Source organism: Pezoporus wallicus, unplaced genomic scaffold (genome assembly GCF_028554395.1).
Source record: "Pezoporus wallicus isolate ANWC-B61680 ecotype Strahan unplaced genomic scaffold, APGP_CSIRO_Pwel_v1 contig_4710, whole genome shotgun sequence".
In the NCBI taxonomy this organism is placed as follows: domain Eukaryota; kingdom Metazoa; phylum Chordata; class Aves; order Psittaciformes; family Psittacidae; genus Pezoporus; species Pezoporus wallicus.
In genome coordinates this window covers 4,457,752-4,478,328 of record NW_026640647.1, presented here as the reverse complement: position 1 = coordinate 4,478,328, position 20,577 = coordinate 4,457,752, and the positions used below count along the sequence as shown (strand labels likewise).

Genomic DNA, 20,577 nt, shown 5'->3' with positions numbered 1-20,577 from the left:
AGCTTTTCTTTAAAAAAATCCTCCCTGAATTTGATTGCCTCATTACAAGAGATCAGGCACATAATTTCATGTAAAAGAAATTACCTACTACTTAGCTCCATATCATAAGTAATATGTCCATCCTAAGTCCATGACACTGATTCCAGAACAGATGAGTCTTAAACATCCATAAAAGGTTTGGTCATCTCAACAGCTCTGTTTCATTAGTCTACAGGGCCTTAATATAGAAGACCAGTGGATCTTACTTACAGTGCATCATGTTCATAGGAGCCATCACTGTAGCAAAAGAGTGTAGGTAGACGTTTATGGTTCCCTGTCCTTGGCTTTTAACTCAGATCAAGCTCCCCTCTTCTCAGAGACTGTTTGAGGTATTAGTATTTGCTCAGACAGTCAGCCTTGCACTGCACAGTAGAAGATGTGGGATGTTCCCATACACTCATGGTGGAGAAGCAAACTCTATAAAAGGCACATCAAGTGGAAGGTCAAGTCTAATCTCACCTCCTTGCATTTTTCCTACTGCCTCTGAGGATCCTCTCCTGGGGAGGTGCCGAAAGACGTGTGTTTCTCTCTGGAAATGTTTGGGTTTGTTGCATTTCACAGGAAGTGCCAGCCTTAGAAACTTGCAGTCTGTTGTTTCTCATGATGGTACCAAATAATAGCTGCTGTATGCCAGCCAGCTAATAATTGTATTAATCACTGCATTATGGGACACTGTTTAAACAATCTTGATTCACAGTAGCTCTATGGTGCACATTAGCCTATAATTAACTATAGCCTCATGAAATATGTACTGCGAGGCTTGTTTAATAGATAAACTATTCTCTAATTTATTTTAAAGTCCAATGACCTACATACTCAATGCTAAAAAACCCCCTCTTACTAACATTATTTCTCCCCTGAGACTTTCCATCTGAGCAAATCTGTTAAATGAAGTAGAGGAAGCTTTAATCCAAACTAGGCTAAATCCATTGGAACAAATGGCTGACACATGCGTGTATGCATGTGTGTGAGGGAAGGGGGACTTGAGAAGGACCAGAAGAAGGAGGGGTGTAATTGTATGGTTTGTCAAACATTCAGATCTTCCTTTGAAAGTTGGAAATACATAACTTAAGACAACAGTATTTGCTTATATGATGCTGTTATTCTGTACCTGTGGCCATGTTGTCTGCACACATGAAACCAAAGCACTTCAGGCTCAGGGAGAAATCCTGTGCATTACATGGAACACAGTGTTCCCACTGAGGTCCCACTTGGATATGGGGACTGAACATCAGGCAGCTTCGTATGCTGCTCTGCACATGGGAGAGCTGCACCAGGTGTTTAGCTAGGAGCTGGCCCAGGCTATGTTAACCATGAAGAGGGTTTCTGTCAGTTAAAAAAAGTTCCACAGTGAATGACTTTGAAACTGGGTATGAAGTTTATATGACTGATTTTTAGTAAATGTGTTGGGCTCACCTCTGCCTCTTCTTTTTATTTTCAGAGAGTCAGTATCACAATTTTAGTTCACCCTACTGTGGAACCTAAAAGCCTATTTATTCAGCAAATAGGACAGGTAGAAGAGAGTTCTCAGTGAGTGGGCTTGAATAGAAGGCAGAGAGCGGTACGAGGCCCATCAAACACTTGAGAATTACATGGTCATACCCGATACCTTTATCAGGACTTCTTCCTGGAGTAGAGTACACACATGGATTTTGGCCATCCTCAGGACAGAGTCCATGTGCCATCTCTGCCTTGCACTGCAGTGTCTCTTAACACAGGATTCAGGTTTCAACGAAAAGGTTGTAATAACCAAAGCTTGCTTGTCGCAGGTTGTAATGTATTGAGAAATGGGCAGGCATTGATGGTTGCAGAATAAAGAGGACTATTTTAAAGGAAGTGACATGGTTTAGTGTGTGGTGTCTCTTCCCACTGCAGGGGGTTGGAACTAGATAAACTTAAGGTCCTTTCCAACCCAAACTGTTCTATGATTCTGTGAAAATGCTGTCTCAGATGTGTCTTGTCCTTCTCTGGAGTTTTTAGCAAATCTTGAGGTGCTGAAATGATCTCTGCTCTTCAGAATCCTAGTTGGAAAATAGGTCATTTGAGCCCTGCTTTGCATAAGGAAAATGAACATAATTTCCTTCCTTTCCCCACTTGCTCAGCATCCCTCTTTACTGCAGGCCGTGGAGTTGCAGTAAGGACAGTTGGTCAGGCTGTTTGTAAGAGTCCAGTGTAAATCACTGGATTGGTGAACTGCTTCTCTCCTCCTTTAGAGTGCCCAGTGCAAAGCCTATACTGAATGACTGCTTCTGTTTATATCTCTTTTCTTTTAGTCATGTTTTTTTTGCCAATGTTTTGACATAATAGCCCAAACTAGTAAAATGTTTGGGCGAGTGGCCAGTGCTTGTTTTACCGAGCAGCCTCAGAAACTGGAAATACCCGTGGACCTGAGGCTTTTTGAATGAAACAGTTGTGGTGCCAGATGCAAAGAGAACTGGGTAAAAACACCAGGCATGTTCAGGCTGCTTGTAACTCTCTTCCCAAAGAGCACTGCTTCCTCTGTCCTGCCCTGAATAGATCTAGGTGAGAGCATTGGCTTTCCAGCCTGCAGATCAGAAGGCAAGACTTACCCAGCTTACCTGTCTAGTGTCTAACTGCATCTCTCGGGATTAAAGGAAATAAAGCACAAGGAAGAGGAAGCCCCAGCAGCCTTGCATGTAGTGAAACTTATAATGGAATAAACTAAACTGATCCTCCTTGTTCGAGGGATTCAGTTCCCAAACCGGGTTAGGGTTAGGAAATACAGGATCAGTGCTGAATGGTGCCTCCGCTTCATGTGTGACTGTGGGCAAGTCCAGGCTACTGCAGTGAGGAAGGGGTAAATAACAATTCTGCGGCATGCAAAGGTGTCACCAGTCAGTTAGAGAGGGCTGGGGCTCTGAAAGCAGGAGCGTGGCTGGTAAGGAAGCTCCAAAGAAAGGCTCTGGAGGCAGGCAAGGAGGGTGGTGGGTGGCGACTCTTCATTTATGTCTAATTCTGCTTTCTTTGGCAAAATTCCCCCAAACTGAAGTGGGATTACAAAATGGTCCTCTAAGAAGCTTTAAGATGAGAAATAATATTTTTTTTTTTTTAAGTAACTAACTCTTCCATTTCTTCTCGCTTGTGAGCCAAATCCTGGACAGAATTCCTTTTGCAAGTAATTTTCCCTTTAACTTCAGTGAGAGGAAGACAGGCAGCTTTAATTCTCTGCCGGGTACCTAGTGAGACAGTCATGCTGCATTCATCGCTGTGGTGTCTGCCCCATTGTGCACAGACTTTCAATTAGCAAGGGTTCTGGTTTTGGTTTGGGGGGATTTTTTGTTGTTTTTTCCCGCATAGAAAACTCTCTTTTACTGCATGGAAACCCTTTCATGCTGCTTGCTTGTTCTTTTCTTGGGCGTAATGTGGCACAAGCAGTGTTCTGTTGTGCTCACAGGAAAGAAGGCAGTCTGTAAGGGAAGTGCTTAATTTAATAAATTGCAGATTTTTGGTACATGGGATATTTGTTCCAACAGTGGGTTTTGCACTGCCCAAAATTTCAGTTTCAATTAACTTAATTGTATTCAATAGGCTGAATGAAAAGATTTTAAGTAGCATGTGAGTCAGGCTTTCAGAATGCGTGCTTGTAGGAGGAGGCTGCTGCTTGCTCAGCTGATGCACAGGAGTCCTGAGCATTGGAAGCAAATGTGTGGATATATAGAGGGAGGGAGCAGGAGCTGTGTGTCTTGCTCATTTTCTGGTGTATTTTGGTATAAAGGTTTGACATGCATGTCATATAAGTGGTTGCACTTTGTGGCCACAGGTGGTCTGGTCTGTCTTTCTCTGCTTCTTTTACCCCATGCATCCACATTCAGCTCCACATGCACATCCTGTCTTCCCTCATAAAGAGAGATACCATAATAAAAAAGAAGCTTTATTAAACTAATGCAATATAGGCATTTTCTTTGAGGATTTAAGCGCTTCATTTTTAATAATAAAAATCAAATTGTCATTGTTGCACCCTGCATAAGTTTTATTCAAATCAGCCTCTAAATGCTTTGTGCCTAAGCAGCTCTCTCCCGAGATGTACGTATTGTAGCATTAGTTAAATGAGTTTAAGAGTGAGGCTCATACTCTGGCTGTAGGCAGGGAATCTAGAGATCAAGCGATTTCTTTTAAATGAGGGACTGACATGATGCTTTCAGCTACACTGGAGAGTACTGGGAGACAGCTGGTCTCCCATTCACACCGATGGAAAACCAGTCAAAGCCCCTTGAGTTCCGAAGTTCATATGAACTGACGTGGAACGTGGCACCGCATGCTTTGCCATTGAGACAGAAGAGTTGATCAAGGAACAGGGTGCAAACATGGTTTTGCCTGATGGAATCTGTGACAGAATGGGTATGAAGGTGCTTGGTTTGGCTAATCACTAAAAAGGTTCCATTGATTATCTAAAGCAATTTTGCTCAGCAAAATTGGACTGGTCCCGTTGCCAAGATAAGCATTTTCATGAGACTTCCAGCAATTCTGCTGCATATCCTAGATGGTATTAGGAAGAGATATGAGGGAATGGAATGAAAGCAGTGAGCATTTGAAAACGAGCTTCTGTCCCAAAAAGCTTACAGGTACTTCATATAGAGGTTCTTGTTGAGACCTCCATACTTAAAGGCAAGGAGAAGTATTTTTAGAATTGTTGAATGTCTGTTACTCAACCCAGAAGACAATATTGAAGGTGGGACCTGGAATAATAGAGGCGGAGAGATGTTGTGGTAAAAGCCTGTCTTGATGTGGGAAAAACACAGCAGGTAGATATTTTATCTCCTTGAAGGGCTATGAGAAGTTAGTGCTTCTGCTGCAGAGCTCCCCGGGCAGACCTGCCTCTCTAGCTTTCAATCTCAAATAGCAGACGGTTTTAAATAGAAATGTCATTTCAGCCTGGCAAAATCAAGTTTGTTGTTTTAGGTTGAAGGTATGATTTCAGTGTAGTTCAGTCAGAATGAGCAGCTAACCAGGGGTTCTTCAAGTGCTGCTTTCCATGCTAGAAATCGGCCTTGCATGCTTAACTGGAGGGGGGACAGGTTTACATCACTGATCTTTAAGGTTCAGATGTTGAATAAAGCCGTACATTTTCAGATCCTGATCAGAGTCACATCTGTACCTGGTGGGAAGCAGAATAGCTTTTCTATTGAGAAAAAGTACTGACCTTAAAGCAGTTGGAACTTTAAGTACTACAGGAGCAATATTTTTCTAGTATTTCAGCATTTTCTCTGTTGCTTTTGGCAATATAGCTGAAGTATGGACAAGCACAAATAAACCAAAAAGTATGAAAAAAGTGTTTATGCTTTTTTAGTCCTTCATATATATAATCTCCTTATACAGAACATAAAACCTGAGGTTTAGCACATTAGTCAGGTTTATTTAAGTTTTTGCCTTGGCCAGCATTTTGATTGTCCCAAGCATGTGTCGAACCTTTTTAACTTTAGTGCCTGCTCTCGTAGACACATGGCTGTGTCTCGTAGACACAGGTCTGTATGAAGGGGAGCAGAGCTCCCATCCAAGCCATCACACCCGATGTGTGTGAGGTCCTGGCCAGTGCTTGGGAGTCTCCTGCTGCCTGATGGCCCTCATCCTCCTCTGTCCCCAGGACACGTGTGTCTGGGCTGCACGCCAGCATGACCTCCTCACCCCCATACAGATTGCTTTTGAAAAGCTCTGGTTGCAAAACTGTCCTGCATTCGGGCACTGGCAGTGCAGTCTGCTGTCCCATTGAGATCTCATTTGCACCTTTTCCAGGCTTGAGCCAAAGTCCTTCGGGAAGAAGGCAGAAAGGCTTTGCTCGCCTTCGGTGGGCTTTGATCAAGCCTTGGTGTTGGCCTCGATGGCCGGTCAGTTGGTCTTTTGGATATAGGAGTCAGTTTGAAGAAAATTTGCTCTACATTGTACTGCATCATCTTTCAGAAATTGCTTAAAAAGAGATTTCTTGCCCATGAGGTTTGGGTTGTTTGTGCTAGAAATCCTGTAGTTAATAAAAATAAAAGAAATGAGTTCACAAATGGGGTTTCATCAGATAAGTGCCAAGCAAACACCCACGACAGTGACTTTGCGGGCTTGAAGGACTACATTTCTGCCACTTCGAAAAAACACTGTTAAAATTACTCCTACCTTAAATAGATCCAATGACTTTTCTATTTGGATTGGACATGCGCTCCTTTCCCCACCACTGGTATTATTTTTAAAGTCAATTATGGATCCATTGTCTCATTTTGAACGTGCTGCATTTTTCAAGGCTAAACCAAACTGTGCCTGCACAGTAACGCGCACGTCGCTGTGAGCATGGCATGTGAGAGCATCAGACTTCTCATCAGTTGCCTCTTCAGCAGCTGTTCTACAAATGAGGCACAGGAACAGAAAAGCAAAGATATCATGAAGCTACATGTCCTAAAATGTATCCTGGGACCTGCATTTAGTATAGAAGATCTGTTTGGCTATTGAAAATCAGTTTGAGACTTCCTGGTCCCTGAAGATCATCTTCTAGGTGTGCAGAGTAGGTTACTCTGCAAAGTCCTAATTTTTTAGTGTATTTATTTTAATATGTGACATGTAAGTCGGAATGAGCTAATTTAGCCAATGGAGCTTTATGACAAATGTACAAATGCTGTGGGTTTCCCTCCCTCACCCCCTCCAGCAGAAACATAATTTGCAGAAATGAAAACAGTCCCTGGCTGGCTTTAGGGTTTTCTCAAAAATAGAAACAGTCGGGTTTTTGTGGCTGGGCCAGTTTCCTCACCACACACCTGGTGTGTATCACTTTAAAAAATACATTATGCCTCATTAAATTACAATTAAATGAAATCATGATCATTTGTTTTTCTGGAAGGAAGATGTTTTGCATATTGAAAGCCTAATTTGTTGCAGGTGACAAAAAGGCTGAACAGATTATTTAATATCACTTTATTTTTTAGAACGTTGCTCACTGGTTAGTTTATGTATACTTCAGTAGCTCAGAATTATATTACTGTAAATGTTATTGCTCTCAAGATACTTTACTTTATTGTCCTACCCTATCACTCAGCTATCTACCCACTGTAGTTTACCGGTGTTGTTTATCTTCAGTTGAAGGAGGACATGAGAGTTTTTCCTCTGAGTTGCTTTTCTTATTATCTGTTCTGCTGTTTACATGGTTCCTAAGCTGCCAAAGCACTTGGAGGAGCTGCAGAAAAACCCCCTTTACAACCAGGTTTCCTACCTGTGGGCCTGGAGTGGGGCATGGGGAAGCAAGGCTCGCCTCTGCAAAGTGCTGCCTCTGTCACGATGCTGGGGAAGGAGATGGTCCCTTCTCTCTGGAGCAGGTACCTGCGTTAGGAGGTGATGCAAAAGATGGCTGTATCCCTGCAGCAGAGTCAAGACCCTTGTAGAAGTGAGAGGTGCAGGCTAGGGTTCAAACCCACTGAATCTACCCCATGATAAGCTGTTTCTGGTGATGAATCAGAGCCTTCAAGTGCAAGAGTTGGTGTTCCAGGCGGTGAGTACCATGACCGAGACACTTGTTCCTGTGAGAATCTGATTTACATAGGGAGTCAATGACGGCACTGAAAAGTAATTGCTGGCAGGCTTTCACATATGTTTCTGCTCTCCATTTTTGAAATTGGACCATAAATTTAGCCAGGCTAAGATGAGAGGGAGAATAAGCTGTCTTAGAAATCTGAAGCGTAGTTTTCAGGTACTGTTCTTTCCACCTAAACTGATCAGCTTTTGAAGTTGATCTTTTCTTTTTAGAAAAGAAGATATATATCCTTTAGCAGACACAAAAAATCAAGAATTTAGAGAACCTGTGTAACTGATATTTATTTACTGTATTTAGACAAATTTCCACTGACTTTAAGGAAAAGTTCTAATAGGAACTTGCTGTATCGATCTTTGAATCATTCAAGTCATGGCTTCAAGCTTCTGTGATGTCCTTTTTGGTTAATCTCCCTCAGCCTGTGAGCCTGGCAAGCTTTGGAAAGCTTTTCAGCATGTCCCTAGCTCTTCTGAGGGGTAGTAAACCCTGTGGAAGAAGCCAGGTACAAGCATGCAGTTACGTTGAGGTCCCAGAGAATACCAGATGCCAGCCCAACACTCCACCTTCTTCACACTTTTCCCTAGTGTAAACCTTTTTTTGCTAACTGGTTTCTCTTTTCCGATTCCATTTCTGACTGGAGGGTCCCACCATGGCTCCATTCCCTGCTCCAGTCCTCCTGGTAACTACCCTGATAATTGCAGGAAAGTGTAATTGGATATCTCTTAGCTTGATTATGTAGATGAGGAGCTGAAAAGATGGAGCTGTGTGCAGCCTCGCTTCAGGTTGTGTGTGGAGCTTGTTTTGAGCACTTCAGGCATAAACACTGCTGAAGTAGAGCTTTCATGTATGTGTTTTAATGTAGGTGTTTAATAGCAGTTAGCAGATGAATTCAGATACAGATAAGTCGTTTGCTGGTGTGTTGGTTTTGTCAGGAAGTCTGGTAAATACAATACATACTAAAATGTTGGCATTTGGTTAATCGGCCAACTGTAGCGGCGGTGTTTTAGCAAGGCTTTTTGGAGGAGACTCTGATATGGAAGAAGGTAAACTAAGACTAAATATTACAGGGTTTTGACTTTGTGGTTAAGATTTTTCTTACAAGGAAGGGGTAAGCCTTGGCTGTACTCATGAGGCAGCTTGCCTTGATCGTGGCTGTAAAGTAACTGCAGAATGCTCATGTCAACAGCTACAGCTAAATCATGTCTGGGGCACCGCGTTCTCCTTTCATCTGTGGTTGCTGGATGTTGCTCCTCTCACAGCAGCAGGTCGAGGGGAGCCCTCCAAGCTGTGACTGGGATTTCACATGGCTTCTGTGGCTGGCACTCTTGGGAGCAATGGTGCAGAGAACCTCTGGGTCACAGCAGGCAGGAAGCAGGAGCAGCGTTGGACTGCTCAAGGAAACATACTGGCAGAATAGCCTTTTAAAATAACGAACATCCAACCAATGTTTCTTATGGTATATAAGTAGTCTCAGTGGCTAAAAATCCCTTTCTGCTTCTCTGGACACCAGTACAGTTAGCCATTGCTGTTACTGCTTTTTGGAGTGAAACACCCGTTTGTGAAGTGCTGGATGCAAGGGGTGCCTAGGGGAAGCTGGTGGCTCACAGTGTCCCAGCAGTTTCTGTAGGCCCTGATCCAAGCTTCTGTGTCGTGCCTTTAACTTCCTGTGGAACTGTTGAGTATGTACAGTTATGCAGAAATTTAATCCCATTAGATTTAAGCCTCTTTTAATGACATTTTCATCTCTCCAAGTCTTCCCACCCTCTTTCCTCTTGGAAGTGCTGTGTTTGTTACCTCCTGGAATAATGGCTTGTGTAAAAACTAGATGAGCATGGTCTTCATTCATGGTTGTGATAGCCTGCGGTATCTTAAAATGAGGCATGAAAGAAGAATGGGTTAAATCCCTAAAGCTAGATTTGAAGGCTTTATTATTGCTCTGTTTTTCTCCTCAGAAATGACTGTCCAAACCAAAATGAACGGACTGTAACCAGCCAAACGTTTTTCTTTATAAACCTCCTGCACTGTTTAAATGTCGAAACTAAATTTACCAACCTTGGCAGATTTGTCAAAGATGAACAGGATTGCCAAGTGTTCCCATCTTCAAGTAAAAAGAGAGATAGAGGGAGAGAGAGAGATCTAACAGCTCCTAAAATATTTGCAGCAAGCACCTGGTAGTAACTGCAATTTCTTCTACCCAATGCACATACCTTTCTATACAGCATCTCCATACTCAGAAGCTTATTGCAGTGCCAGAATAGGACAGTCCTAAAATAAACCTCAGCCCCCAGAAGACAAATGCTTTCCTACAGAATATCCCCTCTGGGAGAGCCCATGCGATTCTGATGTAGGTTCTCAGTATTACAACCCAGCTGGTTACACTAAACAAATTTAAAGAAAAAAGGGAAAAACTAAAAAAACCCAACACATGACTGAGCTTTTTTTTTTTTTCTTTTAATTTTTTGAACCAGGGCTTGTTGTCAGAGATCCTGCGTAAAGAAGAAGACCCAAGGACAGCTTCCCAGTCCCTCCTGGTAAACTTAAGGGCAATGCAGAATTTCCTCAACTTGCCTGACTCGGAGCGGGATCGTATCTATCAGGACGAGAGAGAGAGAAGTATGAACCCCAACGTGAGCATGGTGTCTTCAGCTGCCAGCAGCCCAAGCTCCTCCAGAACTCCCCAGGTAAGATGTGATCCCTCCTTTTCTGTTTGCTGTGTGGATTAATCCAGGGAAAGAGTTTTTCTCTGCCCTTCCCCTGTCTGTTGCTCCCTTTGTCCAGATGAAGTGTGGGAATCCTTTTGTTGTAAGGTTTTGGAGTGGCTGTTAGGAGATGTTTAGTGGATTTAAGTACAACATTGTGATGATGATTCTAGATTTAATCAATGCCATAAATTCAAAAAAGTCTGTAACATCAGTGTCTGAAAGAGTCCATGTGGGCATTACCTGTAGGCTGTTGATACACATCCACTAAATGGCTATTATAGAATCCATTGTAAAAAGACAGTGCACATAACTTCTTATATGTGTCCATTGTGTTCTGCAAAATACAGAGGAAATTTGTGGGCTTATGGAGAGATTCATATATGTTGCGATAAAAAGTGTGTATTGAACAGAAGTCGACAGTTAATTAGATAGGCATTTCTAGAAGTCAGTGTGCTCTGTATTATGCATAGGAAATCACATTCCTTGAGTTAGAAGTTTACACGGGTAATTATTTGAAGTACAGAAAGTAGACATGGGCAGCAGCGTGCTGGGAAGAGGATGATGCTTTCCAGCTCTAAACCAGCTGTCATCTCATTTGACTTAACTGCACGTGTTTATTAGCGTGCTGTTGCCTCCCACTTCCCTGGGTAGGTTGTTCCTTTGCACTAAGAAAGAGCATCCACATACTGTACTGTAATAGTCATCCCTCCCTTTCACCAGCCTGCTTGCAGTCCCAGACATACACCCTGAAAAAGCAAAGTTGCTTGCACAGAGGTGATGATTAACTCCTGTCATGATTTTTGCCTAACTTGAATTTGAAATTTCTACTGTGAAGACATGACAGGTCACTTGTAGCACTTCTCTTGATCTTTAGTAAATGAGACCACGTAACCCTCCTGCTTTGGTGCTTTCATAGTCATGTAGCCTGCAAAGTCTTGGGCTGTGTTAGCTGTCCTTAGAACAGCATTACTGAGCACTTCTCATACTGAATTCTGTAGCCACAGCTGCTAAAAATAAGTAAGGGGGGGGGGGGAGGGGAGGGGTGTGTAGAACGACAGCGTAGTTTTACATGCAAAGTGATCATCCATAAGGAAGGTGTGTTGATTTTGTAGGAACTGTTGAGCTTGTTCAGTTTAACCCAGGGTTTTGGGTGCAGATTGCCACAAAACATAATGTACAGAACTGTTTTCATTGAAAGCGAGTATATCCTGCCAACCCAATTGTAACACCAAATTTTTATTACATGGGAAACTCATTGTATACCTCTTACGTGTTTTAGTTACCTTTCAGTGAAAATAAAATTATGGAGAACTATTTTAATGGTTAAGTAGGGTATCTGCTTTCTGCATTTGTATTTATTCATGAAAGCATTAGCTTATTCCTACTTACATGAATTGCAATAGATGTTGCAACTAGAATCAAATAACAGAAGGGAATGGAGAGTTTAGGTGCAATCCTGTGAGAATTAAAATTGTATCTGTTGCCCCATCTCGTTCCTCTGTCAAAATACAACATTTTCCCATGTTTGTAGCTAGAAAATCCTTTAAAATAATGGAAACTTTGCCTTTTTAAGAGCCAAGCGTTGATAGAAAACCATACTCCAGAAGTATAAAGCAGCCCATCCTTGCTTTATTTTGGCTGGAAGCATCCAGTAGAATATTGTGAGGTTTTCACTCAGCTAAAGCAGCACACAAAGGTTTGTGTACCCAGTACTTGCCTTGTGCCCGCTGGATAACATTTCCCCAGCCCTCAGAGGGCCAGCACCAGTCAGCACAGGTGCTGTTTTGACAACTTGGACACCTCTGCAAATGAGGCTGCTTCCCAGCTCCCGGGCAGGCAGCATGGCTACTGCGCTTCCCCATATGCCTGGTATTAGTTCTGACGAGACAAATGCCATCCTCATGTGCAGCACAGCAATTCCTGGCATCATTGCCCCTCCAAGCAGGTATGTTACCTACCCTGGAGCAGGGTGCTTCGGGGCAGCAGCAGTAGGAGCTGTACCATCCTTTCAGGAATTGTGTTAGGGTGCCGGAGAAGTTGATGGGATGGCATTTGGAAACGTGGTTTCCATAGATACCGATCTCCTGCGGCAGTACTTCTGGGAATGATGCTTGAGTGCACTGGGTAGGAGGAGGGTGCTGGCAGATACCTGTGGAAGTGCTGGGGCAGTCACGCAGACAGGGGTAAGTGCATGCAGAGTAACCCAGCTTGGCTCTCCCAAGCCCCAAGGCCCCCTCGCAAGGTGTCCCCAACTTAGGACCTGCACCAAGGGGAGAAGAGGAGATTGATCTGGCAGATGGGTGCAAATGCTGTGGGCAAGAGACTTGGAGCTGTTCAGGGTTATTGTGTGCACATGGGGGTCTCTCTCCAAGTAACGAGTGACAGGACAAGAGGTAGCGGCCTCAGGCTGTGACAGGGGAGGCTTAGACTGGATATTAAGTGAAATTTCTTCACCAAGAGGGTGATCAAGTATTGGAACAGGCTGCCCAGGAAAGTGGTGGAATCACCATCCCTTGGAGTGCTCAGAAACCTTAGTGACGTGGTTCAGTCATGGTCTTGGCAGTCCTGATGTAACGGTTGGACCTGATCTTAAAGGTCTTTTCCAGCCTAGTTGATTCTGTGATTCTATTCTATGATTCTATGGAAGACCAGCAGTACTGTTTTTTGGGTTTTGGTGGTCTGGCGCTGTGGTTGCAAACTTATTTTTCTTTTTTCCTTACTGTTTGCAATGAGACATTCCAATAATGGCAAACTCCTTCTTAATATCAAGACCAGTTTTGAGTCTGGGTCTCTAGCATACAATATTTTAGTGACTGTGCTATTTTGGTTTGGTACTTGCCCTACTTATTTCAGCAATTGGATAAGAAATGGCACAGTTTTCAGGTTGTGTAGGGCAGGCTTTTTCTGACATGTGGCTGTGTATCTAAGCAGTGTAGGAGACCCATGTAGGATGCAGCTATATTTGAAATCTTTCTTTTATGTGCTAATTTTGCTCTTCTCAGGATCTCAGGCCTCCGTAATGGCCTTTGAGGCTGTGGTGACCTTGGCTGCTGCACCAGCCAAAGGCTCCAGTGAGTGGGAAGGCTTTTTTTATACTCGCTGAAGCACTGCAGGACCTTTGGTAAAATTAAGCTCCACTAAATGAGCTCTGACAGATTTGGACAGTCCTCTTCCTTCCCATGATCTCTATGTTGCTTTCTCACATTTCCCACAATTGCCCTAACTGTCTGTCTATGAACACTGAATTTCAGAGTGTGGTGTCCCTGTTAGTTCATCCATCGGGCTTTACCCCATGTGTGTTCATGGCCTGTGGTTGGCAGTGGGTTAGGACTGGCCTTCCAGGGCGTGGGGGTCTGTGGTCTGTACCAGCTGCCATCCAGCTGCCCCTGCCTGAATGCAGGGGGCTAAATACAGCAAGAGAATCTTAGGCCCTTTCTACATGGGGACAGGCAGGGAATAAGCCCAGAGCGATGCCTACTGAGCTTGGGGAATAGGAATGGGAAAGGGCACAAGCTGGTTAAAGGTTTATCTGAAAGCAGTAGGAAGAATGATTAGTCTAGATTGTTGTCTTGATTGGATTTTGGCTCTGTTATTAAGGTGGCCTTTGGTACAAAAAAAAAAGACATTAGGGAAAGGAAGATTTGGAGGACAGCAAAACAGAAGAAGAAGTTCAGAAGGTTTGGTTTTGCATAGTTAACCCTCCCATTAACAAATAAGCATTTGGGCATGCCTACCTAGTTAAAAATTAACATTAGATGTACTCTAGCAGGCTTCAACTGTGGCACAAAACCAGGAGGCAGCTGAAAAGGTTTATAATTGGGCCAAATATCTGAATGTCACCAAGGTCTATGGGAGGTTTGGATCTACCGGGAAGTGTCATCTTTCCCACCCAGATTGTTTTGTTTCCTAGGACCTTTACATCTCAAGAGAAAGCCAAGGTTTTGTATCAATAACCTACCTACTTCCCATAAAAGGTATAAGGGGTACAGTGATCAGCCCCTCTTCAAGCAAATGAGATCTGTCTATCTGAGGGGCTTGCTGGTGCCAGGAGCACTCAGCAAGCATCACGCTGCCCTCACTCCCTCTTGCGCCTGTGTATTCTGGGGTCTGCCATGGCCAAGGGTCTTTAAAATAGAAGTCTTGTAGCAGCATGCTGAACTATATCAACAGCAGCTCCGTAGGGGTAGTCCAGCCCAGGAAAAGTACTGGCAGCATCCGTTATTGTCCTTCATTTGTCACAGAAGCTGATGGGAAATCATTCAATTAAAAGGAGTGCAGTGGAATACACAAAATCTCAATATGAGTTTAGGAGAATGAGGGCAGCACATCAAAGGCATGCCAAAGCCCAGCTTTATGAAATGATTATTTTTTTTTTTCATTTCCACTGATTTCCTAGGTGAAATTAGGTGACTGTCTGGCTAGCATAATGATGACAAGGCTGGGAAACCATACATACTCAAATGACATACGTATAGTTTTAATAAAGGATGAGGGAGACTTGAGGGAGTGCATTAAATTGAGTAATAATTTATTATTTAGAGACCTCTACCCATTTACTCATTTTTTCTGGGAGAATTGGCTCTTCCTCCAAGGTGTAGGCCACTTTTAGAGAGGAGGGAGAAGGTAGAGACTGGTGCCTATACTGCAGTCACTAGCTGGCAAAGCCAACCTCAGCGCCTGCCTGCAGCCGAGGGCCCTGGCTACCTATCCTATTGTTGAGCTGCTCAGTAAACATGCTGGGAGAGGGAGAGGGGGAGAGTTGACGGGGCCTTGCATGTCCTATAGGAATGCACTGCAATTATTTCCAATCACAATTAACCTGATTAGAATAATGGACAGGAAGTGTCCCTCTGTAGCTAATGCAGTTTGGCATCAGCTGACTGAAATCCTTTGATAATTTCTGCACAGATGGCTGGGCTGAAAGCAGCACTTTTTTAATTATTATTTTCATGGTCTCTTGGTAGGCCAAAACCTCCACACCAACAACAGACCTCCCCATTAAGGCGGACGGCGCCAATGTCAACATCACAGCTGCCATTTATGACGAGATCCAACAGGAGATGAAAAGGGCCAAGGTATCTCAAGCTCTGTTTGCCAAAGTGGCTGCCAATAAAAGTCAGGTGAGTGGTGGAGGGGATTTTGTTGTTGCGGGGCTTTTGGGGGTTTTGTTTTTAAAGCAAACGCTGGGGTTGGAACTAGACCCATCTCTTCCTCCCACCAATAAAAATACATCTGTTCCTACAATAATAATAATCTTCATCTCTGGGGAACCTGTCGTGTTTTGGGCTTTTGCTTGCTTAAGTGGTTTCCTTTTCCCTTTTAAAATAGGCTAAGGAAAGGATCAGCTCACAGCCAAGCTTTTTCTCCCCTTTTGTACAAAATGCATGCCTTTTCCCACTCATGGTATATAACATATACCTCTGCTAGTGGGACAAGGACCTTGCAAAATGATGGTATCTTTCTCATTTGGCAGGTAAAGAAATTGTTTTCTTATGTGATTAGCTAAGGGAAGGCAATGGGAAAAAGTGTTAGGCAGGTGTTTCCTTTTTATTGCATGTTGTATGTGCTGCATATGGTATTGCCATGTGAATAATTCACATCATCTCCAATCATTTTTACAAAAAGACGTGAGAGGGCACTGCAGTGAGTTCTCCTGGATGAATTTCTACCTTGGGTGTAAAAAATACATGTGGGCAAACCTAGGTTGGGGTGAAATTCTTGAAGAGAATCCATTAATTTAAAAATTTCATCCAACTCTTTAAAAAAATATAATGCACCAGAAGAGATTTTGTGGAAAGGAGGACAGATAGAATTCCTGTAGAAAAGGCAGCAAGTAGATCAGAGCCCATTGGAAAGAATGGTTTACTCAGTGAAAAGGGCTGCTTCTGATCCTGGATGAAGTTGCTCAGTTGTGCTTGGAGAGGGCATCAGTATCCACGCAAAAATACACAAATGTGGCTGTGAGTACGAGAGAGTGGGATAGAAGTATCTAGATGCATGCACTGTGCAAAACTCATGCTTTCTTTTCCTCTGTGCAGGGAAACACCGTTATAGTCTTTAAAATAGATGTAAAATAAGCGGTTGAAAGGCATATAAACAAAGCATCAAAGGCTATCAAAGCACATGGGAGGGCCTTGTCCTTGTAACAGGTATTTGCGCCCTGACACATGGAGTTCTGATTAATTTTTCATTCCTCATTTAATCATTAATTTTCTTTTGCTTGCTCTTGTCAGGGTACAGGGGTTACAGTTCGCAACCCCTGTACCCCCCAACAAAACTGCAGGCACAGTATGAAATACATAAAAGGAAAATACCATGGAACCTTCTTAAACTGTTAAATGCATAAAAATCTCATGTACCACATGGCAAAATATAATGAGAACTGGAGCTGTTAAACGAATAAAGCTGTTAAAAGCATAATGCCACTTGGCACAACTACTGTGCATTTAACGGTTTTCCACTGTGTAATAAATGACATATGTGGTAAACGTGCAGTAAATATAAAAACTGCACAATTGATTTTGCAAACGTGCCCCTTATTCTTTGCTCCATGCATATATCAAAGTTCCACCCAGAATCTGGACTGGGCAGCTTTTAATAAGGAGTGTTTAACACAGACTGAATGCCAGCCTCTGAGGTTTGGCTTAAAACTGCCTGCAAGCTTCCTGTCATTATACCCAGAGGCTTCTTGAAATAGAGAGGGACTGAACCACCCAACTATAATTTGGGTGGCTCACCAGCTTCAGTCTGTGCCAGCTTGAGCGCGCTTCTCTGGCAGCATTGCACACCAGCACCAGAACACAAACAAGCTCCATAGTCCTTCACGTGGAAAAAGAACAGGGCAGATTTTGGAAGCCAGATGCAAAAGGTTAAGAACAGGATCCACAAATGTTGCTGTTTAAAGCAAAGTTACTGTACATAAAGGTTTTGGTTTCTTCAGCAGCAGCGGATAAAGAACTGTTTCTGAGGCTGATGTTTCTTTTGTTTCACAGCCCTGCCAAAGCAATACTGGCTCCCTGGGATGACCCAGCATTCGCCATGCTGAGATGTCTTAGCGCTCTGCTGGAGCATGAAAGTGGTTTATGGTGGCACTGGAAGGCAGGGACAGAGAAGCCGTAGCCAAGAACCACAGTGGTCTGGGGCCTACCACTGCCCCACGGCCCACCTGCATGCCTGCCCCCAGCCTGGCTTGGTGTGCCTGTGGTGTCTTACCACTGGCTGTGGTGCCCCGTGGCCAGGAGGAGTGCCAAAAGCAAGGACACAGCTGCTTGTGTAGGAGAGAGCTACTGTCATGGTGGGATGGTAGGCATGTTGCCTTAGGTCTGGCTTGTCTGAAAACTAGTGGTGGGGCTCTCCCTCCCAGTGCTTTGTGCAGGCCAGTTGTGGGCATTTCTGGGGAAGATGCTGCTGATTTCTGCAGCTGGGTTACATGGTGGGAAGCACTCATTGAAAACTGCCCTTGTTTGCAGAAGAGAGAGTTTGAAGAGGGGAAAAAAGAGCTAATCTGAGGGTTTGCTTGGACTCTCCTCCAAGGTTCATTCACTTGCTATTCTCCACAGGCCTGGCTTGCGTTGCGTTGGCTTCCTCTATTATTCCCTCACCCCAGACTACTGAGAGGCTTCCAGTTTGCTAACAAGGCATGTGTTATGTTGGGCGCTGCTGTTCTGTCAACAGCAATCCACGGTGCTGTGAGATCTTCACAGTTTTAGCAGCCAGTGAATCTCCGACAGGGCTGTTTTGACATTTTATACACAGGGCTGTGTGTCATGTGCCCAGGAGAGCATCCAGAGCCAATGGAGGCCTCATTTCATCTTCTGTCTTCTTACAGGAAGAGTGGTACCCACTGAGAGCAGTTATTGCAAGCGGCATCATCTACTGGTGGAGTTAATTGACCTCTAATTTAACATGTAGCCATCTTTATTCTTAAGTCATGGCAGAGTCTCAGTTCAGCAACTAAAGGGAAGGGCAGCTGCTGCAAACTTGAGTTTACAAACCACAGTACTTGGAAGTCAACATAAATGCAAGGAACAGAGTCTCATGAACGTACCAAGGTGTTATGGGTGCCTCCATAAGAGAATCAACCATATAAAGATCTCAAGCCATTCATTTTAGACATTGACTTATTCATTACTTACTAATCTTAATATTCATTTAGGCCTTGTAACTTATATATAGACATTTTTAGTCTTGTTTATGAAGTGCTTTGCATCCCTTTGTATTTTTGAAGACAGCAGGAGCTGAGGGGCTCAGTGCCTTCCAAACACAGCCTCCAAAGCTGTCATCCTGTTTTAGTTGCCAGCTGTTAGTGATGTACCCACTGGACAGCATACTTCTCTGGGGATGCTGCCGCCTGCTAATGCCCTTTGTCCTTTAAATGGCTAAACCTGGGACCTGTATTATCATGTTGGGAGCGTTTCAGAGTGTGGCTGGAACACCAGGATTTGGTTTCGGATCTGTGCTTTGGGGTCTCCTGGTTATATTTAACCCACAATGAGATGAGTTTCCAGTGTACCTTTTCAGAGAGGTTTGGGTAGCCTATGTGCCTCCAGAACTGGGCAGTGGCACAGGCAGAGACTTTGACCTTGGCTTGCTGCAGATTTGGACTGTCAGTCGTGAAGTCTGGCTTCTAGATCCAGTTCTGCAACTGCTCTACAGTATGACTTCAGGAAAACCATCTCCCCCATGACCGTGTGCCAGCATTTGTGTAATGCTATGCAGCAGGATCACTCCTCTGACCTCTTCTTGTGAGAGTCCTAGCAGAGGCTGTGCTGTGCTCAGCAGATGTTTTTTCTTACTCTATACAAAATGAGTTTAGGAATATAGTTCTGTTCATAATTAACAGTCACTATCAAAATACATAGTGGGCATAGCTGGTTGGAGCATTTGTTGACAGGCTGGGGGACAGCAGAGTTTGTATGAACATGGAGACTAAACTTCCCACATTTCTCCCAGGACAGTCAGGCTGGGGCAGTGTGGGTAAGCGGGGCACGTGCTGCTTGGGATCTACCCCGGGCAGGACATATGGGAGATTTTGACCTTCATCAGTCCAACGAAAACAAAAAGTAAGCCCTTGAAACTGAAATCCTTCCTTAAGGGACTGGAATTTGTTCCGGTTGCACCACAGTAAAGCATGAGAGACCCCATGGAACCACATGTGAAAAAACGTGAAGCTGGCAAAGCTCAGTCTCTGTTTTTGTATCTTTGCCCTATTTAAAAATGAATAAACAAAAAAAATAAACTCAACTGGGGGCTGGAGGCGAGCGGCAGAAAATCCCTTAAGAGAAACCCAGGCCTGTGGATGGAAATCACTGCAACATTTCCTTGCCTTTCTTCTGACTTTTCATGGTGAGATGCCTGCCTCATTGCCAGGATTGTCTGGGAGCCTGTTCTTTGGCCAAGGAGGGTGGTAGCTCCCCAGTAGGAGCCCATGCTAGATGGGACTCAGCACCATGGATGTCTGCCTGTGCTCTCACCTCCTGCCCATGCTCTGAGAAGAAAGGAAAGGTACTGTGAGAGGAATGAGCAGCATCACTCTGGGACAGGATAGCTCTAGAAACCCTTTATTTTGTCATTTCCTCTCTTTCTTTCCTTCACTTTCCTTCCTAACTTATATTCCCTTGTGTTCATTTGATATGATGGGATGCTTTCTCTCTTCCTTTTACCTTATACTGGGTATGTTCTGTGCCCTTAAACTAATTAGCTTCCAGTGCTGATCAACAACAGCTACAAAAAACAGCTGGTGGAGAAGGCGTGTAGCATATATAGTGTGTGCATATAGGGCACGTCTTACTGCTGTAGCATCTTGTTGCCTTTATGGTGTTGTGAATCTCGGCGGCTGGGGCATATCTGTTGTGCTGATAATTTGATGTACTTGTTACATGTGGAGGAAATACAGAAAGACATTTTTCTCCTTGCCTGACCTTAAAATTTCTTTGAACTACTTTTGGACATTAGCTTCCCTTTTACAGACTTCCATATGCAAATACAGTGTACCCTCACATCCAGGACAAGCTTGAGAACTGGGCCCATGTGCACCTCATGAAGGTCAAGAAGGCCAACTGCAGTGTCCTTGGTTGCACAACCCCCAGGCTGGGATAAAGGGATTGAGAGCAGCCATGCTGAGAAGGACTTGGGGTACTGGTGGATGCAAAGGTGTATGTGAGCTTACAGTGTACACTCATAGCCCAGAAGGCCGACTGTATCCTGGGCTGCATCCAAAGGAGCATGGCCAGCAGGTTGAGGGTGGTGATTCTGCCCCTCTGCTCTGCTCTTGTGAGACTCTGCTTGGAGTACGGAGTTCAGCTCTGGGGCCCTCAC

The 20,577-nt window shown here is 43.9% G+C and overlaps 1 protein-coding gene across 5 annotated transcripts in view; it reads left to right on the top strand.

Moving 5' to 3' along the window:
* The window catches only part of SATB2 (SATB homeobox 2), a 140,241-nt gene that overhangs the window by 88,944 nt on the left and 30,720 nt on the right, over positions 1–20,577 (top strand). For all 5 annotated transcript variants that reach the window (XM_057419795.1, XM_057419794.1, XM_057419793.1 and 2 more), the window contains 2 exons: positions 10,027–10,239; positions 15,225–15,380. In XM_057419795.1, the coding sequence (XP_057275778.1) occupies positions 10,027–10,239; positions 15,225–15,380 (369 nt within the window). The remainder of the gene's footprint in view (positions 1–10,026; positions 10,240–15,224; positions 15,381–20,577) is intronic.